General features: G+C 45.2%; 1 protein-coding gene across 1 annotated transcript in view; it reads right to left on the bottom strand.

Annotated features, from left to right (window-relative positions):
* Window positions 1–4,219: 4,219 nt before the first annotated feature.
* The window catches only part of DDRGK1 (DDRGK domain containing 1), a 33,431-nt gene continuing 11,992 nt past the window's right edge, over window positions 4,220–25,658 (bottom strand). The window contains exons 3-9 of the mRNA XM_040065324.1: window positions 21,987–22,093; window positions 20,332–20,433; window positions 13,155–13,277; window positions 11,113–11,151; window positions 8,012–8,068; window positions 7,292–7,340; window positions 4,220–5,756 (exon numbers count right to left, since the gene is read on the bottom strand). Coding sequence (XP_039921258.1) covers window positions 5,584–5,756; window positions 7,292–7,340; window positions 8,012–8,068; window positions 11,113–11,151; window positions 13,155–13,277; window positions 20,332–20,433; window positions 21,987–22,093 — 650 coding nt within the window. The 3' untranslated portion in view covers window positions 4,220–5,583. The remainder of the gene's footprint in view (window positions 5,757–7,291; window positions 7,341–8,011; window positions 8,069–11,112; window positions 11,152–13,154; window positions 13,278–20,331; window positions 20,434–21,986; window positions 22,094–25,658) is intronic.

Below are 25,658 nucleotides of genomic sequence, written 5' to 3'. Positions count from 1 at the left end.
AGCAGTGCCAGCACAGGGGACGGGCACTGCCCTGGCCCCGCTGCCACGCTCAGTACCGTGACAAACCAGGATCATGCCCAGAACTGTCCACCTTCTATTTTGGGAGCTTTGGACACATCCTGTGCCCGGCTGACCTCCCTGAGAGGAGCCTGTAGGGTTGGTGGGGTCATCCCCAGGATGGAGAGCGGCTGGGGGGTGGCTGCTCTGGGAAAGAGAGCTCCCCGAAGGGGTTAACCCCACCCTGAGCGCGCCGATGGAAGCGGCAGCGAGAAGGGAACAAAGGCGGCAGCGCAGGGCGCAGATGGGAGGGGATGGGTGTGAGGTTCCTGCGCTTCGCGTGGAGGCACCACCACGAGCGTGGGACGAGCTGGAGCTGCAGCTCAGCCTCGTTTCTCAGGGTTACGACCAAGAGCCGCAGCTTTGCTGCGCTTTCCCAATCCGTTCCCGTGCTCCCTGCCAGCAGGAGCTCACAGGGAGCCCAGCCCACAGGACGGAAAGCTCAGCTCCTGGCGGTGAAGGTGACACGGGCACGGAGGGGCAGGAGATGGGAGACACGGCCTGGGTTCCTGTGACTGACCGTTTTAGGGACAGGGTGACAGGGGCTGGAACATGGGATTGCTTGTGCTAAAGGCCAGAAACACCGAGGTATTGAATGATTTTAAATGAGGCAGCCTGACCCTGGGCTTGGTCGCCATCACCCAGTCCTCAGGAGCTGCCACGCTCCTGTGGGTCTCCTTGTCCCATCCTGGGTTTTTGGTTTGTTGTTTTGGTTTTTTTTTTTTTTTTTTTTCCTCCAATGTTCCTGCATTAGAGATGAGAGAAATCTGAATTCTTGCAAATTTCCTGCAGGGGTTGTCCCATCCCAGCCTTCTCCTTGCCGGACATCCTGGCCCCGCGATCCCGCTGATCCCCTGGGACACCTGAGGCCATCCCTCCCCAGAGAGCTCCTGCCAAGTGGGAGAAGTTCCCACACAGCATTCCAGAGGAGCCTTTTCCTAGCAGGACGGGGAAAAAACAAACCCACAGCGGTGTCCCCCAGCTTTTCTGGGTGTGGGAGATGGTGCAAAGGAACCAGCAGGACCAGGATATCCATGTCCTGCTCCGAGACTCCTGATCCCAGAGTCTCTCCTCTGCTCTTAATTCCATGCTGGCAGGAATTTTCCCCCGACACAAACCAGGAATCTGTGTCCTCTGCAGGGTCCCCAGCTCCACCAGGCCAGGAGGGGCTTTAGGGGGTGCCCATCCCTCCTACAGCTCACCTCTGAGCACACAGCGAGATCCCCACTGCAACCATCCCAACCCTGCTTTTAGGTCATCTCAGACAGATTTCAGGCCACTAAAAGGTCTGGAAAAGAGAAAAGCGAGGGGAATTGTTCCTCTCTGCTGCTGGACTGCATCCCACAGCGCAGGGCTGCACAGGACCTGTGGGGTTTAGGGATAACCAGCTCAGCTGGTTCACTTCACAAAGGGAAGGGCAGGTCTTTGACTCCAGAGGAGAAACAGACTGGGTGACTGGACAACGAATAAATCTGTTAATTTTTTCCTCAAATCTCATCCCAGTGGGAGAAGCCTTTCAAAGAATCTTTTTGGTTTGGGTTGGACCTTAAGCCTGTCTCATTCAGGGACACTTTCCACGCTCCCAGATCTCTCCAGGCCCTGTCCAGCCTGGCCTGGAACCAGGATGGGTGAGGAAAGCAAAACTAAACCTGGCCCAGGTGGGCTGGGAAGGGCTGGGGCAGTCCAGGTGTGGGATTTTATCCCAGGGCAGATGAGGAGCCTCCAAAACCAGGCCCAAGCAGCAGCTGATGTCACTCTTTGTTCCACCTTGTCCTCAGGGATAGAAAATGTCACATTTGATGTATCCAGAGAGATCATAAAATGTTCTTCTGTCTTTAGGGCAGGAAGGAGATATTTCCCCTCTCCTTTGTTTTACTTTTGTATCAAAGAAGATGAAAAGAATTAAAGTTTTGTGCTGTAGGCATAAGACTTCCCTTGGTATCAGCTTTTTTTTTTTTTTTTTTTTCAGGGATCCCTGCAGCCATAGATTGGAATTAATGATCTGGATTTGCTTTTGGGGTTAAAAAGAAAGAAATCTGTGAATGCAGAACGTGGCTGTTCCTGTGCAGAGGGGAATATTGCGGCTTTGTGATTCACTGCCATCTTGTGATATTTAACGTTTTCCTAAAATGATGAACATGCAACATGAATTAGAACAGAACCCCAAACAAGAAGAAAAAAACTCCAAATCTGTTCCTAGTATCCATAGTTACAGAGAAAACTCAGAGACCTTGAGGGTGATGGGTAGAAAAACTCCTATCAAATGAAAATAAATAAAATGAGAAGTTGTGGCATTTGTTGCTTTTAAGTTTATTTTTTAACCTGTAAACACTTTGCATAAACTCCATTCTTCCATCAGACAAGAGGCTGGAGTTTTCCTTGATGAGATCTCACCTTGTGTGTGTTCTGGAGGTTTTCAATCTTTTTTCTTTCACCCGTTGCCTTCGGGTGGAACGGTGAAATTAGGACAAGTTCGCTCCAATGAGCTCATAATTACTGTAATTATTATTCCTTCCGTGTACAGACAGAGTACCTGGGAGTCCTGTGCTACTTCAGGGGGAAAAATGCTGCATAATGCACGGCAAAGTTTTACAGAAAATAGGGAGTTTGTTGAAAGTCAGGTAATAGGGGAATGTTCCACCTTTTTTAACTGATGAGATTGGACAAAGCAGCAGCAGCAGACAAAATATCACCACAATCCTGTCTTTTGCAAAGAGGGGCAGCAGGAGGGGCTGCCCTTGCCCATGGCCAGTTTTGATGAGAGATTTGCACATGCATCATCCCAAAGTGAGGAGCCCAAAATCCACTGCCCAGAATTTTACTGCATTGACCATTTTACCGGTGTTCTAGTGCCCTGTATTCGGTGCTGGCTGTGCCAGACCGTCAGGGCTCAGCCCCAGCTGAGTGCCACAGAACCACAGGCTGAAAGTGCTAAAAGTGAGGAAAGTCATGGCTTGAGAGCACAGAATGATTTGGGAAGGGACCTTAAATCCCATCCAGGCCCACCTCCTGCCATGGGCAGGGACAACTCCCACTGTCCCAAGTGTCTCCAAGCCCCATCCAACCTGGCCTTGGACACTGCCAGGGATCCAGGAGCAGCCACAGCTTCTCTGGGCTCCCTGTGCCAGGGACTCATCACCCTCACAGGGAACAATTCCTTCCCAATATCCCATCTCTCCCTGCCCTCTGGCAGTTTGAAGCCATTCCCTGTGTCCTGTCCCTCCATCCCTTGTCCCAAATCCCTCTCCAGCTCTCCTGGAGCTTTAGGCACTGAAAGGCTGGAGGGAGATGAAGTTTAACCCCCAAACACTGGGGTTTACGAGGGATTAGGAGTGGACAGCATTCCAGTACCCCCAGATTGTTCCACCTCTCCCCAGCACCCTCAGCCACCCCAGGAGAGTGGGGACAAATCCCAGCTCAGCCAGGACACCCTGGGGTGCTCCCTATTTCAGTTCCAGCAGGGAGGGAACACCTCTCTTCCCAGCAGGTGTCTCTTTGGGATATATTAAATGCATGTTTGGAATTCAGCCAGTGAAGTAATTTTGGGGGCACAGCCCTGAATTTCTTCCCCCCTCCACTTCCACAGACACAGACTGAAACAGCAGTTTGGTTTTGAATTGCCTCATTTATAAACCATCCAAACAAATGGCCTGAAGCAATTGTGTTCCAGACTTTCAACTGCCTCCGGGGACTTTGGAAGTGAATTCCTAGAAAATACCAAAACACTCCTTGAATAGAAAGCGGAGCTGCAGTCGAAGAGTGGGGGGCTGTTCCCCAAGGCACAGGGTCAGAGCTCCAGCACCCACCTGTCCTCACGTCCTGCAGCCACTCAGGACACTCAGAGAAGTGCAACAATTCCTTCCAGGCAGAGCAGAGGTCATTCCACGGGAGTTTTCAGAGGAGCTGGAAGGCCACTCGTGTTTTTTGTTACCTACACGTTTTTCTCCTGGCTCATGTAAATCCCCAGCCCCACAATTCACATGCAGAAAAGCACCCCAAAATGAGAGGAAAATGGGGTTTCCTGAGTGCTGATGCAGCTGAGTGAAAAGAACAGGGATGGAAATGGTGGGAGAGGATCAGGAGAGCAGAGCAGCTGCTGGCAGTCACAGTCATGTCTTACCCCAACCACATCCCTGTCCATCTCCAACACAAACCTCTGCAATTCTTTCAATACTGTTGATTTTATTACAAGAGTAATTTTAGACAGAACAAAGAAAATAACGGCAAAGCCAAATATTTTTTACAAATTTAATCTGAAATCCCTAAGTAAGAGACTTTACAAGCCTCAAGTGTTAAATAACCTCTTTGCTGGCTGTGGTTGTACAGCACTCAGGATGTGCTGATCTTTCACACCAACACGTGGTGCTGGTGGAACTCCACTCTGCTGCACTCTCACATCCAGCAGCAGTGCAGAGATTAAAAGGAAATGTTTCCTTCCATTGTTTTATTGCTGTCTCATCCCACTGATAACGTGGCTTTTAGTCTGCTCGAGTTATCTCTAAGTTTGGCAGAGACAAAAACTTCTTGTCCTCCCCAATTACTGTTTATCCACATAAACCCTGCTGATTTCAGAGAGGAGAATGAATGAATGGTTTTAAAAATAAATATTCTTACGTAGGAAACACACTGACCCGTGCAATTAATACATTAAAAATCATTAACCTGGAACATTAATTGCATGACTCAGAGTGTCTGAAGGCCTCAGACAACCCCAGCCCGTGGCCTCTGTGTTCTGCAGGTTTGGGGGTTTTAAAATAAAAACTTCAGACACTCTGAGCTGGCTCTGACTTCAAAGGATGAATCACCAGGATCTGCTTGGTACCAGCAGAACTGGCCTGAACAATGAATGAGCCCAGTTAGCCCTTCCCTGGAGGGGTTTCTGTCTCTTGGCTACAGGGAAATGATGCAGCTTATCTGCAAGCAAACTTTTCGTATTACATAAACCAAGGAAAGCATATTTATACAGCAAAGGTTTCCTGAAATAGCCCCTGGAATTTTTAACAGGGCAAGCATTCATTCCAGAGTTGCAGGATATATTTCAGAAAGAACAAAGACACACGTCGAGTATTTTCTTTTTACTCTTTCCTTCCAGTGTGGGTACAGCAGCCAAAACCTACACACCTATGGCAGTGTCCATCACAAAGTTAAACAGCTCCACGGTGCAGAGCAAGCCTGGAGAATCCTGAATGCAATCAATCCCAAATCTCTTTGACACAGACAGCAGAATCCACAAACAATAAGAACTTTGTTTATAGCAACACGAGACCGGCTGCCAAGGGATAAATTACTGATCTTCCTGGGTTACAGGTGCAGCAGTGTTTGAGTTCCTGGCCAGTCTCCTGGACAATCAACTCAACCATTTAACACCAGCTCTAACAGAAGGAAAAAACCAAATTTCTGAGTTTGCAGCCGATGCTTCCAAAGAGCATCCTACCTTCAGGCACCACGAGCGGACTGGGGAGGTCCTCGTTTGCTTTTAATTGTGTGGTTTATTCATCAAGAGGTTAAACCCCTGCAGAGTCGCTCTCAGGCCAGCGTTGGAGCCACAGCTCTGCTGTCGGGCTGGAGGTTGATGAGGGAGTTGCTGGCCTGGGCCAGCTCTGCGATGGAGACTCGGCCTCGCTGCTTGATGTACTTGGCCACGGCTGCCATCTCCTCTGCGGTGATGTAGATGAACTTTCCCCTGTCATCAATCACGCCTGCAGTGCAAAGACAGGACCCTGCATCAGCACTGGGGCTCCCCAACAGGCAGCACTCTCTGCTTTGGGAAGGGATTTGGGAAGGGTTCCAGCTGCTGAGGCAGCTCTCCCTCTCTAGGCCAGGCGGGTTTTTATCTCCTGGCCACTGCTGGGTGCTGGAGCAGAGCTGTGCCAGCTGCCCAGGGCCCTGGGAACGCTCCTCTTGCTCAAAGAACATGTTCTGTGCACTGGGAACAGCTGGCTGGGAGCTCCACAGCAGCTGCTGCAGGTGCCTCGTTTTTATGGAATCACAGACTGTCCTGAGCTGGAAGGGACCCACCAGGATCATTGATCCAGCTCCTGATCCTGCACAGACACCCCAACAATCCCACCCTGTCCCTGGGAGCGTTGTCCAAACCCTCCCGGAGCTCTGGGAGCCTTGGGGCCGTGCCCATTCCCTGGGGAGTCTGGGGAATGCCCAGCACCCTTTGGGGGAAGTATTTTGCCTGAAATCCAACATAAATCCCCCTGGGACAGCTCCAGCCCTTCCATGGGTCCTGTCACTGTCACAGAGAGCAGAGATTACAGTTACCCCTGGGGAGGAAGTTGCACAGTCTGCTGAATCTCCCCTCAGCCTTTTCCAGGCTGACCAAGCTGAGTGTCCTCAGCTGCTTTTCACATGGATTCCTCTCCAGACCCTTCCCCATCCTGGTGGCCCTGCTTTTTCGGTGCTCATGTTCTCAGCTCAGGCAGCTGGTGGAGAAAAGCAGAGCAGGAGGCTCCAGGAGGGCACTGAGAGCCCTCCTGGGGCCCAGCTCAGCCCTTCCAGCTTCCCCTCTGAAAGGGAATGCAGCTCAGTTTCCAGATTTCTGTTGCTCCAACCAGGCTGAGAACAGAACTCTGTTTTTATGGAATTTACACCAAGGCAGAGCCTCCCTGGCTTTGGGCACAGCCAGCCAGGACAGCACACATCCTCCTCCCTGGATCCCAAGTGCTTTCAGGGCATTTACAAAGCTTCCACATGTGCTTGGCTGAGAGAGTTGTTCTCCAGCCACAAGCACAAGATCAGGTCAGTAAATGTTTGTGCTGGCACCTTCCCCTTGGAAAGAACGAGGCTGCCCAGCACTAAACCAGCCTTGCTCATGTTCCATCTCTGCTGCCATTCCAATTTGGACTGGCTGGGTACAGGGCTGGGAACAAGCACCGCACTGACTCCAGCATCCTGCAGCACTCCGGGATGTTTGCCTCTCCCACATGTCACACCCCGATCCTGGCTTTAACCACCAGGCTTGGAAACCACCCCAAATCATCCCAGTGATCCTCTCAAATGCACATTTCAGAAGGCCCCATCTGCAGGTGGCTGCTCAGTGACCCCAAAAGGCCTTCAGCAGATGGGTAAATAAATAAAATGTAAATATCTAGCTGTCAAGTCCTACTAGATCCTTAACACAGGAATGACACTGGAATTCTCTGTCTGCCACAGGGAAGGCGTTTTCTGCACCACCACCACCTCTTCAGCAGCTACAGAAAGATCCCCTTTGTGCTTTGGCTGTCACCTGTCAGGGTGCCATCTGCCATCAGGTCCTGGATTCTGTTAATCGCATCCTGTGCAGAAGAGAAAATGGAATTAACACACCGTTCAAAAGGGAAGCAAAAAACGTTTCACGTGTTCAGATAAACTGCAGAGGTTCACACTGAAATCCCTCGGGGTTAAGGAATTCAGTACTCCCACACAGGGAGATGCAATTGACCTTTTGGTCTTAGAGGGATGATTTTTTTGGCATTTTGGGATGTTCAAATTAATTACCCTATTCCTTAACAACTGATTTTTATTGCCGTTACTTGGCTGTTTCAAGGAGCAGGGGCTTATAGGAATCTTCCCATGGAAAGGCTGTGCAGTGCCATGGAGTTCCATGAAGCACACTGAGATCCTTCTCCAAGGTCCTTGCTCAAAAATTCCACGTTTTTTGATCTTTTTCTGCTCCTTTTTGGAGCAAACCTTTCCTACTAACCCAAATAAACAACTTGTTGAATTTATAGCTGGGTTTACTCTACAGTTACTCCAAGCATGCAGCCCCACTGCACCTTAAGAGTTGGTTCCTACAGTTCCACCTCTCTTTCTTGTTGCTATACAACTGCAGAAGGAAATTGTAATTTAGAATTTAACCAGATAAATCCCTTTAAGTAATCCACTGCACACTTAAATGGAGTTCTAGTTTAGAGGGAGGCAGGGGCCCAGCAAAAGTGAGTACTTCCACCCCAAAAGTGGTTCTTACCTGTGTCCTTAAACCCAGATGTGAAGCCAAATCCTCCAGCTGGATCACCTTTGTTTTCTGTGGAAACAAACAAGAGTTAAGCTGATGAATGAGAAAGTTGGGATTTTTTTTTTTTTTTTCCTCTCTGGTCAAATAAAAAATGCATTAACCAGACAAAGCAGAACCTGTGCCTGTAAGTAACTTTTCCTAGTAAGCACTTTCCTCTGATGAAAAGCTCTCAAGTTACCTAAAGCTCTGTGGAAAGACTGAGTGCTCTGACCCACTTAGGGCAAGACTCAAACACATCTGCCAGCGCTGATCCTGGACTTTTCCTTACATTAGGATGGGCACAAGGAACAGCCATGACTCTGTTCCCCCACCTCCTGAGTTTCTCAGCTGCTGCCTTTAATTTCCAGTGTGTTTTATCAAGATCCCTTTCCTCTTTGAGGGATGTTTGAAAGCACCTTTTAAAAAGATCACTGGTGTGTTATCAGCACTTACATAAAACCCAGGCAAGACTGGCAGAATTAAGTGCTTCAGTCTGTTTTACTGATGTCATGTGTAATAATGCCATAATAATCTTCCTAAGCAAGCCAACACCTTATTAAAATTGTCAGTGCTGGAACTGCAAAATTGTCATTTCTCTTTTGATGGATTCTTCCTGCAGCTTTTCTCAGTCAGGGCACAGCCACCACTGCTCACATCTGGTTTTGTGCTTCTCTGTAGCTCCAGAGAAAACACCTGCAGTGCTTGCCTGGAGCTACTTGGTTCCTGTTCTCTCCTCTGCCAACGTTTTAGGAACTCCTCTGTTTAGTTGCAAAAGGATGCAGTGTTTGTAAGGAGTTTGGAAGAGACAAAACTGTTGGAAAACTCAGTTAATATTCAGGACTACATTCCTAAAATCCATGAATGTACAGCCACAGGAGCTGCATCTCCATTAACAAACTAAATACTTCAAAGAATAAAGTCCTTTGTTTCTGGTCTTGAGAGCATACTGGCAGGCCACTGAAGAAATAAAAGAGAGGCTGAAATAGATTAATCTGTTTCATTAATAAAATCAGACCAAAAAGAAAGCCACAGTCAGATTTAGTAGTTGTGAAGTTCGATGCAGCCAAGCTAGAGAACTGAATACCATGGACTGAACACATGGAACTGGAACCAGTCCATGGAATTCAGTTCTCAGAGCTGGGAACTGCCAACATTCGTCACATCTTCTTTTAAAGGGACTGGGGGGGGTTGGTGAAAAGCCACATGAACAAGAAAAACCAGGACTTAAACCTTCACTTGAAGATATTCCCCCTCAATGACCGAGTTTAGTGGAAGCTTTCCAGGACAGATCCTGTTGGGAATGAGAGCCCGAGGGGGTGGGGTGGGATTAGGATGCAACCCCCACACTCTGGAATACAACACTCCCTGAGGTCCCAAGGGAATTAAAACACTTCTCCACGTGCATCATGTTCTAGAGACAGGCTTAACTTTCCTTCAGCAACACAAACACATCCACATTTTCCTGAATTAATTTCATTTTAGGGGTCCTCAGAGAGCAAGAGGCTGCATTTTGCTTCCAACACCCTTAAGAATGAAAGCACGGGGTGAGCTATCTCCAGTCAATAATACTAGAGTAAGAAATCATTCAACAGAAGGGCTAAATTCAATTTAATTCTTTAAAAAATGCCAATTACTCTTAATTTACACATTTCTTTCAGACAGCTACGAGCAGCTCAGCACTGCTTCCTGTCAATGGTTTCTGTGAACAGAGCAGAAGATGAGGGCAATACATAATCTATACATTAAGCACACATTCGAGATTAAAGAAAAATACTTAAAACTTGTGAAAGAAAGCGATGCCCCAGTTCTGCAGCTCAGCTCTGCAGAGGAAATCAGGTGTCAAATATTCAGACTTCGGTTTCCAGCCCAGGTTTAATTTCTCTGACGTCAAGATGAAGTGACTGATATAAAACTTAGTGCTGAAACACTGAACTGGGAGTTTGTGACTAATCTGGTCCAGCCACCACAACCCCTGGGGCAATGGGAAGAGTCTGCCCTGGCTGTGTCATCCCTTGGAAGCCTCCCAGTGTTTGTGGAAGGTCCCAAGGGAGACTGGAATCTCCTTTTTTACCTAGAGAGGCAAAAGAGAGGCAGAGAGCAGCCCAGTAGAGCTTTGGAGGGCTCTGCATTGAGCTCTTGTCCAGAAGTGCCTGGAAATCACTCCAAAGGACTCCCTGAGGAGAGTTATCCATGAGGCAAACCACAAAATCCAGGAGATAAATCTGCTCTAAGTGCAGGGTTTTGCTGGGATGTGCAAAACCAGCCCAAAGGGTGAGATTTTGGAATACAAAATGATTAGCAGCTCACTAAGTATCCAAGTGATTTGCTTGCTAGAGAAGCCTTTCACACACTTCACCCATCCTGAGAGTTCAGATTCCAGTAAAGGAAGAAAGGGATTCATTAGGATAAAAGATTTGCATGACAGTGTTGGAGTGAGAGGAGAAAAATTTGTCTGACCTTTGATACAGCCCCAGTGGAGGGCGTTTGCCCTCACAGCTCAAAAGCACAAACCCTCACGAGCACAGCCCAGGTTTAAACACAACGGGATGAAAGGGAGAATGACACACCCCGGTTAGAATGAGGGAGCACTGAGACAACACCGGAGGCTGCACGGATAGAGAAAGTGAGGGAAGCACAGGTAAAACCGGGATTGAGCTTTCCAGGCCCTAAAACACCCTCCTGGTACAGCTCTCCTTCCTGCTGAGCTCACAGGGAGAGACGGTTTTTAAATCAGTGGCTGATGTTCAGAAATAAAAAAGCCTGAATGTCCCAAATGCCAATCCACAGCAAACATTGCTTCCATAAACTCTGAGGGAGACCCACCAGGCGTGTCTTACACCACAGGGCAAGAGCCACATCCTGCCCCAAAAGCCAGGACCCAGCTGGAATGAAACAATTTTAGCAATGATGGATGTGCTGGTGCTGGTTCAGTAAATAACACTTATTGAAGGTATGAAGGTATCACTTTTGTTACTTGTTGAATATTTAAATAAATGAAAGAGGAAGGAAAGATGTCCCTCTTTGACAAAAGGTTATCTCACACCATCGAAGGAGAAAAACCAAAGGCACCTTACCTTAACATATTCCAGGAATTCCATAAGAAAGCTGCGAGACTGGAGACAGCGAGGAAAACAATTGTTATTTTAAATTCACGAGCATTAAATGCATCGAAAACTTGCTGAGTATAAACGCTATAAAAGTGTTTAGAATTGCATAATTCCTAAGTATTAACTACACACACTGAGAGATTGAACTGGGAAGAAAAATAATTTAGATTTCATCCTCACAAAGGATTTCTGACAGGTATTTTGTGAGACAGAATGTGGCTCAGGTACAATTGAAGTATTTCCTGAAAGGTTTTCATACAACTTTTTTCTTCTTCCTATCATAAATACCCTGAAATAACGACATCTGGGTGAGTTCAAGCATCACTAAGTCCCACACCAAGGACATTCTGTGCAGAGGAAAACCCAGTGACTCAGGACTTGCAGATGGCCAAGTGCAGCACAGCTGCACAGCACCCATGGAGGTTCAAGCATTTGAAAGCATTTCATGCACCTGAAATCCAGTGCATTAAAGTGAGCAGCTCCACTTAAGAGGCAAAGCAAACGGTGTGCATTGAAATAAAAAGGAGCTCAGGTTACCCTGCAACTCTGGAAATCAATCAGCCTTAATTACCTGGTGAGCTCTGGAGTCAGGAGCTTGATTTTCAGCACAAGCAGCCCCAACAACACAAGGCAGAGTCAGCTTCTCTAACAGGAGACTGAAGTGGTTCAGTACCTCAGCCACCACGAGGCCAGGGTGACTACTTAACTTCTTTCTCATTTCTGCTCTCTCCAAATAACTCTGTACCTGTTATTATTTCTGAATATGACTTTTAAATCGCCTGCAAGTCAAATTCTACCTCCCCACCCCTACCAAAGTTATCTCAGGTTGAGATCCAGGCATCATCAACTGCCTGCCAAGCTCTTTTAGGTGAGGAACACCCTTCTCTGCTCTGACATGGAGGGAGATTCATTTCTCCTTGACAGGCAGCTGTAGGAACATGGACAATCAACACAATCCAGCTTTAAAGGGTGCTTGAAGTGGAACACATCAACATTTAGGGATAATCTCATCTCCTAACAGGACAGGTACAGATTTTTGAAGGAACTGCCAATAAAGGTGTGCATTTTGCATGTTAGGGAATTCCCCATCACCAGACAGAACTTTTTTTGGTGTTAATCCTGGTCTGATGAAGGAATTTCTCTTGATGGGCAAGGGTCCATAGTGAGAACCTGTAACGAGTCAATGGTGCTTGACACAATCTGCTGTGCTCAAAGCCACTCTCAGTCACACTAAAGCAAATCCACTTAATTCCAGAGTCTCTTCAGCAGAGGAGCAAATGCACACATAGCTCTGAAATAAATCCCTTCCCAAGAAATGCGCTGGACAGCTCAAATTGGCAGCTACAACCCAAGAGCAATTCTAGGATGTGACAGGAAATAAATTGCGTCTAACAGGTTTTCACCAGACAAAACAAGAGCTCTGCCTCTCACAAAAGCAAAACTTTTTCAGGTTTGCTGTGATTTTATATCAAGTATCACTTTTCAACCACCATCCCCAGCAGCTCTGCAGGCAGCAGAGTGGGTTCGTCCTGAGGATTTCCTTATCAGAAGCCTTTTGAGGCAAGAGCTTGGTTTTTAATTTGATTTCACAGCAGCTCTCTTGATGTAGAAAATAAAGCCAAACCCAAGTAATTGTCCCCAAGGTCTGTGGGCACTTTCAAACTCCAAATTCAGCTTTACTGGCTCAGTCTCTGTGGGTAAGGCAGAGCTGCTGACAGTGAGAGATTACCTGAGTTCCAGAATGAGTTTTATTTCAGTTCTTAGACACAGGGAGGACAGAACTCATTTCCAGCAAGTTCCCTCACAACTCCAAAATAACCCGTAGGAGTCTGGTATGAGGAAGAGCAGCCTTCCCCAGGAAGAATCCAGGGTCAACCTGTGCCACAGACTTAATTTAGCTTTCACAAGCAAAAACCTTTGGCTGACTTCTACTTTCAATTCATTTTACACGAGGCAGAACGCAGCAAGTCTAACAAGAGAAGGGGAACTGCAGAACCAGCCCCACGTACCTGTTCCTCTGTCATTGATTCTTCAACCCCTTCCTCTTCAACTACGAAACTCTCCTTCAGCTTCAGGTACTCTTCATATTCTCTCTTCTCCTCTTCTTCCTTTGCCTTCCTTTTCTCCTCTTCCTGGACAGAAAAGATGACAAGTGGTCAGTCTGCTCTTTCCCAAGTCAGGTCTTAAGCGAAGCAGCATCTTCTTTCTCTGCACACAAAAAGTTTTTAAGATGAACCCAAGCTGTCCCTTGATGGCACCGGCAGTTTCAGAAGCCACCCCTGAGGCAGAGACCATCTCACACCCAGGGCTGGCTCCTACCAGAGCTGACAGAGGGCAGAAAACCACTCTTAAATAGCAACCTGCCTGCCCCATTTGCATGAATCTGCTGCTTCTGACAGGAAGTCCCTGCCCCTCCCTGCACTTTGATGCAACGTCCACATTTTTGGTTACACTGGCCCCAGTTCTGCTCTGCCACTACAGGACGCTGGGAGTGCTCACAAGGAACACTGGAGTTAAACTGGTGGAGAGAAAAAGCCAGTCTGTAAAAGTTTCGAGTGAAATCAAGTTTTCAAGGAAAATCTCTTTCCTATGAAAATTTTCTTCCAGTGAACTGTGCCTACATGGAATAGAAATTATTATTATATAAAGTATTTTAGGTACAGGAGGCAAGGCATGATTGGATTAACAAACGGGGGATTTTTACATGTTGTTTGTTAAAAGCTTCAGGCTTTTAGTTATCTGCAATAAAAAAACCTTCCATGGCCTACCCTGAAATAAATATTAAAGCCTTAAAGCCCACAATAAAGCTGACCCAGAAAACTCCAGTGACATGGTGATGCCTAGTTCTGTGGAATTCACACCTTCACAAATCAAAATGGTGATTGAAGGTTTGGGACTGTGACAGATTACTTAGAAAATGTTTCAGATGAGAACAGGTTTTTACTGGGAACTCCTAAATTTGCAGCTTGCCACTATTTTCATTTAAAATCTGGTTTGCTCTTCTCTGAGAGAAGGCTGGACTAACTTTGAAAGTTGGACTTGATGATCTCAGAGGCCTTTTCCGATCTAAAAGATTCCCTGGCTCACAGAGAAAGAAAGTGTTTCCCTACAGGGCAGTTTCTTCCACAGAGGAATCTATGTTTGTGCAGCACCTGGTACAAAGAGATTCCAAAAGGATCTGGCCTCTGCCTCCATCACATTCCAGGGGCTGATTAAAACAAACAGAGGAGTTCTTCAAATTTCAGTGACAATCCCAGGGCATTCCTCTCTCATTAGCAGAGGAATCAACCTTTGAAAGAACAACGGTATTGATTTCTAAATGCTTGTCATGACTTTTACATTAATATGGCAATTGCTCCCTTAAGTAGCTGGAATGTAAATATTTGTTCCATTAAAACAGGGAGAGACAGGAACAGGTCATTCAGTATATAGAAAATATATCCATATTTTAAAAAAGATGCCCTTTGATAGAAAACAAAGAGAATTTGGTCTCGTTTTTGTTTCATCAAATTCCCAGAAAGGCAGGAGAAAGAATCCTGCCAACATCCTAGAATGAGAAAAACAGGACTGAAAGCATCTTAGTGTATCTGCAAAGCCAAATTCATTTTTTAAACTGCTATCTCATGAAAAATCTACAGACCTGAGGAAGCTCTTGAGACAAAACAAGATCATTTTTGGGTCATTCATCACCACAACAATTAATCCAACAGCAGATTTTTTTTTTTCCTTATATGCACTCCAGATGCCAAGAACAACATAACCATATTTCATTTGGAAGCAACAGCAATTGTTCTTTTCCTGTAAGTGCATTAAATTTAATCTTGATCCTGGAAAGACAAGAATAACGTTCCTCCCCTGGTCTACTAGAGAGGTCGTAATTCAGCAGGATTTGAAATGAGGAAAAAAAAAGAAACAATCACAAAGCCTCAAAATTGCTTTTGGTAAATAATTTCTAGATGGTTCTGCAAAAAACGATCAGAAGACGGTGTCCCATTTTTAACTGAGAGCAACAATAACTAAAGCAGATTTTCCTGCTTCTGGAAGGTCTAACAAACGAGCAGGGCTTTTTCCTGTGGTCCTTCCTCACCTGACAAACAGCACCTTGCATTTTTTGCAAGTATCCCAGCACGTTGCTAACAGCACTTCCATTCCCAACACATGCAGGAAAGCAGCCCTGCTGTGAGACTGGCAAAGCACTCAGCTCCCAGCCCCTCTTTTGCCAACAGCAGTTTGCTTTCCAGATGCTGAATTTTGATCAGCAGAGCATTTCCAGGTGCTCTGAGCCACTGCTTTGGTAGCTAAAGTGTGTCAGCCCTCAAAGCTTCCTGAGGGTTGAAAGCTTCCTTTCTCCATAACACCAAGCGTTTCCAGCTGCTTTTTTCATCTAAAAATTAAAAATTCATGCAGAGCCTCACATGCTTTAAATTCACCTACGATTCAATCTGTAGGGGAAGAAAAAAGGGTTTATCCAATCTATCTGCATAGAGTGAGAGGAAAGTTGACTTTGCACAAGTTCAGAGTGGTTCAGAGTGAGAGGACAGATGACTTTGCACAAGTGCCCAGGGAGAAGCACCGTGGAGGCTGAGCAGGGGAGCCCTGGCACGGTCAGGATGCGTGGGAATATTTATTCCCAGCTTTTTTGTTCGACCATCTCTCTAACCCTCTTCTCTCTCATGGAGCAGCTGTGTGGGAAGCATCAGCATTCCCACAGAACTCGGTGTGTCCATATCAATAACCCAGGCATGGAAACACCCCCAGCCCCTGAGGGTCTCCTCACAAACTGAGCCCAGGAGTTGGTGCCAGCCCCACAGAGGGCTCAAACCCACCTTTCAAACCCCACAGCTTTGGCACCCAGCTTCCTCCTGAGCTCCTGGCTCAGAGCACAGAGTGGCTGGGCCACCCCCCAGCCAAGGGTGGGATGCTGGGGAAATCCCAGCAGATGGAAATTTGGTAACTTGCAGATGCTCATCTTCAGCTGCTTGACACTTTTTTTTTTTTTTTTTGGTGTGTGTGTGTTTTTTGGTGGTTTTTTTTTTTGGTTTTTTTTTTAAGCAGGTTGTCTCCTCACCCATCTAAATCTTACCCAGACTGAGGGCTCGAACAGTGTCAAGATTTCTTTTCGATTAGTTTATTCCACTGCATGCGAAGAACAAACTATCCCACTCTGACCCTATTTTTATTGACCAAATAAAACAAAAATGAATGAGTCACTCAAAATTTTGTCTTCTGCTCTTTTTCTCACCCAGTCCCCCCTGCCCACCAATGAAGTGCTGTGAGGCTTCTTTCAGATCATCACCCTCTGTTTGCTTCTTACCTTGATCCCAGGGATTATTCCCAAACACATTCCCTGTGCCAACTGCACAGGAGCCCAACTTTTTACCAGGTGGAACCCACAGCATCCCAAAAACTCTCCTAGGCTTCCAGCTGGAAGCACACCTGGATTTTTGGGATCACAGATTGCTCAGAAGCTCTGGGACGCCGCTTGGGTGGAGAAAATCTCACTGGTAGTGGGGAAGGCAGAGCTAACACTGGACACTCCTCAGTCACCACCTGCTCCTTGTCATTCCTTTATTTGTGGCTGCTTCCCTAATTTTTAGGATGAGGAACAGCATCCTGAATCTTTAGAGGGCCATGGACCAAAGAAACCCTCCTTGTACAGCAGCCAGTTTTTGCATTGTCAGGTTCTGCAGGAAGCCAAAAGGGACTTTGCAAAGAATAATTTGGGTCAGAGCAGATGGATCTGTAGGATTCCTCCCCCCTCACTGCTCAGACAGAATGAGTGTCCTTATCCTCTCAAAATCAGAGGAGAATGAGATTTTTTTATGAGGTTTTCAACTTGCATTCCCTTAGGAGAAATTAATTTTCAGGGAAGTATACACTCCTGGAAACTGATGCTTAAAATGAAATTATGGAGTGGTTCTCCATCAGCCTCCAGAAATGCACTGTTTATGCAGGAAAAATGGATATAAACATCAAACAGATAATGAAGAGCTCTGCTGAGACACACACAAATCTTGATGTTCACATAATAAAACAATTAAAATCTGGTGCCTCTTCTTACACGATCAAAGAGCCAAAACTTTAGGGTCAAACCTTTTAGGGGATCCTGGCTGATTGCATTTCCACAGCTCTGAAGATCCAGAACATTTTTATTTAGGCACTTAAAAGCAAATTTATTGAAATCTCCGTGCACAGGCAAAGGAAAAAGAGCTTTTTTATGTGAGCAAACCTGCCAGGTTTTGTCTGAAGGCTCTGTTTTGCAACATCAGAGGAAGTTCACTCTCATTGATAAGGTGTCAGCTGGTAAACCAGCTCACCACCAAAAAACTCCAAGAGTGAAAGGGAAATCCCCAGGGTAAAGCAGAGCTGAAGCAAATGACAATTATAAAGGAGCTTCCTCAGGCCTGTAGCCAATCAGCTCAGCAGAACACTGGAAAGGAAACCTGAATTTAAAAATATATGATCTGGTTTGCAACACTCAAGCCAAGGGGCAACCACATTTTATTTATAAGTGCATACAAATCTATTGAAATAGGAGCAGAGGGTTATTTTTTTCTCAAGATTAGGCAAGATTTTAGCCCCCATAACTCCCTCAAGGTACAGTTCCCACCTGTCAGCACAATTTTAGTAGCACTTCTTGGGAGAGAGACTAAAAAAAAAAGGTTCAAGTGGAATTTAGCTACCAAAGTTGGCTCTGCTCGTTTGGGGACCTGCCCCTGTCAGTGAACCTGCAGAAATATTCTGATGTACTGGGAAAGGAAGGGGAAAGTGAGGTGTCTGACAACTGCAACATTTCTCAGGCAAACTTCAGTGATAAAGTGATTTTTCTGTGCCTGGTGGGATTCTATAAACGACAGCAATATCAGTGACCAAAATGCATCTAAAAAAACCCAGCTCCCCCCTGGTTTTTATCTCCTGACTGTCAGTCACCGCTTGAGGTATCTTTTAGAATTTTGCCTTTCCACCTCCTAGTTTAGATCAGGGAATGCAATCATCACATGTGCAGTGCACAAGGCCTTACTGCTGACAAGACATTACTTGTGGCAATGAAGAATTCCTCCTCTAGAGGAAAAGAAATGCCATTTTATCCCACGTATCCCATAAATCCAATGATCCTCTCACTGCTCACAGAGGCTGTGCCTTTTCCATCACCTTCAGTCTGTAACAAGATTGGAAAGATGAGATGCTCTGAGCCTAAGGGCAGGCTCTCTTCAATTGTTCTCTTTCCTGTTACAGACTCCATGAAGATAGATTTAAAATTACTAGAAAACAGCTGAGCATGGACGTTAAATATTGTCAGACACATTTACTTTGATCCACGCTCCAAATGTTCAGCAACTACCGGATTATCAACTTAGACACAAGCAAAAAAACCACCCAAAAATACTGAAAGCACTTTCCTCTGAGAGGCAGAATAATGTTCCTGAAGTAGCCTGGTAGGTTGGCTCGCTGTCCTGATAAATACTGGGAAAACAGATAATTACACCAAACTAAAACAGCTTAAAATGACAGGATTTAAGTAGGTAGGTACTGGCTAAAGTGACCAAGATGGATTCAGACATTTGAGCAATTTTCCAAGTTCTTGGAAGTGCTCTCTGGATTGTTGCGCACAAAATTTTAAAACAAACAAACCAACAAACAAAATCAGAGTCTTAGCTTGTACTCCTTATTTTCCCTGAGCTTTGTGAAACAGAAGTGCTGTAGCAGTCTTTACTAGGAATACTGCAAATTAAACCAGAAACAAGTAAAAGTTTCCTCATTTAAAAATAAACTACACAGCCCTCAACTGAACAGAACCAAAACTAAAAGAAGGTAAATAAATATTTCTGCGTGAAGAGATGCCTGGTCGAAATTTCACCTTTATTTTCCACTCAACTTTTCAACTGTGCCTGAGTTAATCCAGCTAAATTGCTAAAGCTGGCTTCAAATCCCAGGAGAACAACTGAGTCCTGTGCTACTCGGAGCAAGCTGGTCCAGCTCAGGTGGAATTTGCTTAAAAATTCAGCTGCTGTGCTGTGCTGGCTGCTACCCTGCAAGGGACTGGAAATTCCAGTGTCCAGCCAGTGCGTCACAATTCCCCCAGAGCACCGGAGTCATTGCAACTCCTTATTCAGGGTTTCAGGAATATGAAATTCTCAGAACTTCAGGAAAATATTAAAGAACTAAATTTGTACATCTCTCTTGGAAGGGAAGCCGAGGAATTCTCGGTCATCTGGAGGTTTGGTCAAGCTGCTTTACAAAATCTCAGACTTTTCTACGTATCTTGATGTTGTAGTGCTGAGATTCTCCCTCTCCAATTCCTGAAACTCAAGATTTCTACAAATGGAAAGAAACTGAGAGTTCAGAAGGAAAAGTGGGGAATAACCCCAGAGCTAAATGGAGATTCACATAAAGATTTCATGGATACGGTATGTGTAATGTATGGATTATTTTTCTAAATTGTTTTATCCTGCCTTCATGTCCTCAACAGAGGAAAGGAAAAATCGTCTTTTCCTTTTTAAAATGTTATCAGCAACACACCCCACTTACACAACTTGCACTTGGAGCAAAGTGAAATAAATCTCCGCAAGGCAGAGACACAAATTTCAAAAAAATTAAATCACAATGTGAGCTAGGGGCTGCAATTTTTCATCTCAGAACTCTGCAGAACACCTCTGTCCTTTCCTCCAGAAAAGCCACCACACAACTTGCAGCAACACCATGAAGTTCTCAGCCAGCAGCACTGGTGGCCTGAGTACAAAAAGCAGCTCTGAAGCTTTCCTCCCTCACTAATGAAAAATATTCAACAAAAGCATTTCAACTGAGCTGTACCTGTTTTTCTGGGTCACTCCTGCTAACATATGCACAGCTCAGGAATCTTTAATTGGGAAGCACATGCAAATACATAAAATTAGAATGAAATCATGCAATTTCACACAACACTTGCAAAATCGGTTTGCTGCCGCTGCCTTTCACTTTCTGCCCTGCCGGCTCCAGCTGGCAGCTCAGAAGGGAACAGGGGAAGTTGTGAATTTCCATCCTTGGGAGACGCTCAGAGCTGGGCTGGTCAAAGTCCTGAGCTCCAAATCCTGGACATGGTCGGAGCAGGACAAACCCGGCAGGTCCCTGCTCACAGAACTTCCCCAGAAACAATCCCCAAAGCAAGCCTGGCTCAGTATTTCCAGAGATAAATACAATCATCCCCACCTGTCGTTCCTCCTCCAGACGAATTCTCTCCTCTTCTTTCCGCCTTTCCTCCTCTCTTTTTGACTCGAGCTTCCTCCGTTCTTCTCTCTCTGCTTCTTCAGCCTAAAATAAACATGATGCAAGCCAAGCCTTACTCTTTTTTAATCTACATTTTAAAATTCCCTGTTATGATGCCACGAGGGGGTTTCTTATCATCTTTTAGATGCCTGCTCAGAAAGAAACATCAAACAGATTAATAATTAAAAGCCATTATCATTTCGTTTCCCTTCAGCACACTCAACATTGTGGTAAATTCAGAAATAACCCTCCTCTCATTTGTCTTATCTGTATCTCAGTAACAGTTTAAGTTTTGAATGTGCTTATGAGCTTATTACAACAGTGATTTTAAGCAGTGTTGTGTCATGGAATTCCATTTCTCCTCACTCGAAGTTTAGTTAGAAATGGACCTTAAGGAATAATTAAAAAAAAAAAAAGGATTTGGAATACAAACTGTAAAAATAAGTTCATTCAAATGTATCATTAACCTGGGCACTATCTCTTACAGAAAAAGCTGCAATGGTCTCTCAAAATAATTTTATTTTTTTGTTGTTAAGACAAAGAGGTTGTTTAATGCATTTTTTAAGGATTTTTTTTTTTTCAGGCTCTTCAGGATACTTACATCTGAAAATATATTAAAGAGAACAAGCAGAAAATATTTCAGGGGAAGATTTGGCTTTGAGTGTTCCAGAGAAAAAGCCCCGTCCAAGGGATTTATCTGTCTACATGGGAAAATAAAAATCAGTGTGTTTTAAAATGAAACAGAAGATTCCTCGCTCCACCAACTGATTCTTATCCAACTTCACTTAACTTTGCTCAGATTTTCCACCAAAAAAAAAAAAAAAAAAAAAAAAAAAAAAAAAAATACAATGAGTATGGAAAGTAATAAAATGATTAAAACATTGAGTGAGAAAAGGTTCGTAATGGAAGTTTATATGTAACCAATAATTAAGTTTATTACCAACTGCTCCATCTACTACGCTGGATTTAAACCTCATGTGACACTAAAATTCCTGACTTGGGATTTCACAAAATGTTCATACAGAACAATACAGAGTCTGGAAAAAACAAAACAAAACAAATATATATAAAACAATTCCAAGGAAAATGCACAAACTGCTGCCTTCAGAAGGCTGAAAAGCTTCCCTGGAATTACCACCAAAATGCTTTTCATCTCCCTCAGCCTGTAAAAACAATATATATGGCTGAACAGAAATAAAATGGTTTGGGTTTTTTTTTTTTTTTTTTTGACCAAGTTTTTACCCTCTAAGAGCACCTGAACCACTGCTCACAACTGCCCAGGGTGTTACAACACCACCATGGGCCTTGGGGTGTATTTTTAAGGGGGGACAGTGCTGACATTCAGCTGGAAGACAGTGGAAACATCCAAGAAAGGGCATTCAAGAGTTTAGCTCCTCTCCTCCCCATGAGTCTGAACGGAAAGAAAATGAGACGCTGTTTTCCATGGCTCTCTTGGGCCAGCAAAAGCTGAATTTACATTTTTAAGATAAAACAACCATTTAGTGAAAACACTGTCTTTGCTCTTCTGGGCTGTGTCATCCCCCAGTTCTCTGCTGAGCTGTTCAGGCTCTGCTCAAGACGTGGCAGAAAATACTCACCTCTCTCTGGGCTTTCCTGGCTTGCTTCTCTTCTAATTTCCTCTGCTTCTTGGCTCCAATTTTCCCAGACACCTGAAATTCTGGCACCTCCTCAGCATCCTCTTCCTCTGCAACATGGCAGAAATGACAAATTTTAAATAATCTGTCCAAAGTCCCTTGGAGAAACCTCAGTGCTGCCTAGGAAAGCAGCAGCAGATGAAAAGGAGACACACACACTTCAGACAAGACCTTTTAGATGGAAAAAAGGAAAAAAATAAATCACACCAGACTGCCAAAGCCACAGAGCAGAAGTAACAAGGCAAACCCAGGCTCAAGTGAAGGCAGAAGTAAAAATTGCCTTGATCCTTTTAAAAGAAGGCTTTTCATAAATATTTCTTGCTCTCCACAATTAAAAGAGAGGCTTTCTCTGATACATAAATTGTGCTAATGGTTGGCATTACTGAACTGCTCAACACTGGCCTGCAGAGTCCTTCTTCCCAGTTATCCTCAGGCTTTGCACAACAGACATCCACGGAAAAAGTGGGATTCAGAGGCACCCCACTCATCCACTGCTTCTAGCCTGACAGAAATAACCTTTCAGACACGAGGGGAAAAAAATCCTTGAAATGCAAATCTTGGGTCTGCCTGCAAGAAAATGACATGTAAATATTTGCCTGCTGTATGACAAATGGTTGTTTACAGAGGTAATTTCTGCAGCGGTGAAATATGAAAGAGTTTTATGCTCAAAGGGTGTGCAAATGAGCATTTCTGCTCACTCAGGGGCTGAGGAAGAAGAGCTTTTCAAAGCAGCCACTTCCTCCCTGCCCGAAGCTCAGGGACATTTGGCCACTTTATTTGCTGGTCTGAGTCAGTCCTTGATCCCAGCAAAGTCCTGGGGACTGACCTCAACACTCCCAGAGAAATCCTCAGCTCACTGCACAAACACCACACAACATATTCACAGTCACGGCAGGCTCAAAATGCAAGCTCCTCACAGATGGAACCCCTTTTTGGGTAAAATAATTGGTGCTTTGAGCATCCCCAGTGGTGCTCTGCTCAATGCTGACTTCAGATCCAAACTGGAAGAGATTTGGCAGGGCTGGTGCCAGGATGGGTTTCTGGAGGGAGCTCTCTCAGAGCACCTGGTCTCCTTTTTTGGGAACCCAAAAAGCTGCTATGAAAGGAGCATATGGATGAATGACACTCCCCTTCTTTTTTTATGAAGAATTAGCTTGGAAACACTCTTGTTTTACTAATTCCAAGACACAGAATGGAACTATGGTTAAACCACCAAGACAGCATGAGAAATAAATGTATCTGAGAGCTGTGTAGGCGGCTCTCAAATAACAGCTGTTTTCGGGAGATGGAATTAATATGAGCCAGGTTGCTGAGCTGGGCTTGAGAGAATTACTGGAGTCTGATTATTGAGATGATCAAAAGGGTTCCCCCTTCCTGCACCACACAGAGCAAGGAGGGACACTCAGACCTGACACAGCTGCTTCTATAATTTTAATGATGCTTAAATTAGCTTTATTTATATTTTAAATACAGCATCGAAGGGAGTTCTGAGCACACCCAGCACTAGCAGTTATTACTCCAAAATTAACAGCTCAGTTCTGGTATTACTGTTGAGAAAATTATTTCTCACAAACACCATCTACGACACTATTCCACCTGAGGGCTTCTCTATATTAATCTATATTAAGATCACCTGAGCCAGACGTGAGGCAGAAATCCAAGGAAGGCTTGTTTTAAATCCTTTTTTGCCAGTCCTGGATCAAACATGCCTTTTGTTGTTTAGGAGGATTTCTTTCCTCCTGTTTGAAGCATCGGCTGTGACCCCTTCAGCACCACTTCCTCCAAGCTTCCTCCGGCTTGTGGAGTTACATCCAACAAGAGCCAGAGACGGGGATGCAGACACAGCACATGATTCAGCAGAGCTGGAAAGGTCACCAGGGCACTAAACCTGGCTGCAATTAATATCTACTAAATCAACCTCAACATACTGACAGCAACATAAACACACGGTCAAAGCATTGCCTGAATTTATTTGTTGTTACAGCAGAAGAGCTCCACCAAAAGCAGAGGCTGCTGCACGCAGCCAGCAATTCTTTATTTCATTTTAATGAAGGGCTGATGGTTTCAGCAGCTTTTAACCACCACTTTTCACACACTCATGGCTGTGATAACACTGGGAGACTCCGTGGGGGATAAGTCCATAGGAATTTGCACTCCATCTGTCCCTGAGCTTCGGGTGTGAGGCAGGAGGTTTGGCTCGTGGTGGTGAAAGCAGTTTAGCACCCCCCAAGTGCTGGGCTTGGGCAGCCTGGGCTTGTGCTCAGCTGGGAAAACCCACACGCTGACAGCATTAAAGCTGAAAGAAAGCAGCTTTAGATGGGATACTGGGAATGGATTTTTCACTGTGAGGGTGGGGAGGGCCTGGAATGGATTTCCCAGAGGAGCTGTGGCTGCCCCTGAATCCCTGGAAGTGTCCAAGGCCAGGCTGGACAGGGCTTGGAGCCACCTGGGAGAATGGAAGGTGTCCCTGCCCATGGCAGGGGTGGCACTGGATGAGCTTTAACACTCACTCCAACCCAAACCATTCTGTGATTTCAACAGTCCCACCAATTCCATCTCAAGAGTCAGAAAGCACAACCAGCGTGACATATTCTGCTTCACACAAACGTGGGGCTCTCAGCCGGCCAAGCTGAGAGGTGGCTCCAGGGAACCTTTGCTTTTCCTTGATAACAGGAAAGTTATCAGTCACACAGGCATCTGAATTTCTGGAAATTTACAGACTGCTTTTTAAAAATGCTTCCCAGTACCTTTAGAAAATGTGCTGGAGTGCTGATGTTATCTATCAGGGCAGAAATTTAGAAGAATTCTCTACTGTGTACAGAATAGACAAAAACTTCCAAAATAAAGAATCAGAAATATTTGAGTCATCCCAAAAATCACAGAATCGTTTGGATTGGAAAGGACCTTAAAGATCATCTCATTCCAACCCCACTGCCACTCCCACCATCCACTAGACTGAGTTTCTCCAAGCCCCATCCAACCTGGTCTAGTTGTCTTTGTCTTGCTTCCTTTTAAATTTTGGGTGAAGCCAATGGATTCCCATCCATGAAAAAGAATGAGAGCTGCACAGGTGGTTACTCACAAGAAGTCCTCTGGGCACAGCCAGCTGCTTTATTTATTATTTATGCAGCACCAAACAAAAGGAGTAAGAGAAAGGAGGGGGGGAAAGATGCCAGGCAAAAGCAGAAGATGTTATTAACAGCATGTAATTAATACCCTACAGATGTGTGACACCAGCCACTGGAAAGGTGTGGCCATTCCTCACTAACACAGTCCTGTGGTGGCATTAATTATAGTCTAATAACTAGTCTTAGTTTCTATAGTTTTTTTAAATTTTTAATTTCATTTGGTAGCTATCTGCTTTAGAGACGGAACAAGAAACTGGTTTATTAAAAAGCAGGCAATACTCAGGGCAGAGAAGTGCAGCAGACACAAAGGACAGCAGACCTTTAGAGCAGAATGTGAGGTTTATTCTCAGCTAAAACCATTTGGCAGAAGTGAGAAACCACAGATCTCCCCCTTCCACAGCCTGTCTGTGCCTGAACAGGATCAGGCACTCACTGGGGGCACTCTGACAACACCAAACTCACGGGATGAGTAGCAGCAAGGCAAAAC

This window comes from Hirundo rustica, chromosome 5 (genome assembly GCF_015227805.2).
Source record: "Hirundo rustica isolate bHirRus1 chromosome 5, bHirRus1.pri.v3, whole genome shotgun sequence".
Taxonomy (NCBI): Eukaryota; Metazoa; Chordata; class Aves; order Passeriformes; family Hirundinidae; genus Hirundo; species Hirundo rustica.
Note: the sequence above shows the minus strand (reverse complement) of the source record. Positions and strands in the feature narration are given on the sequence as shown.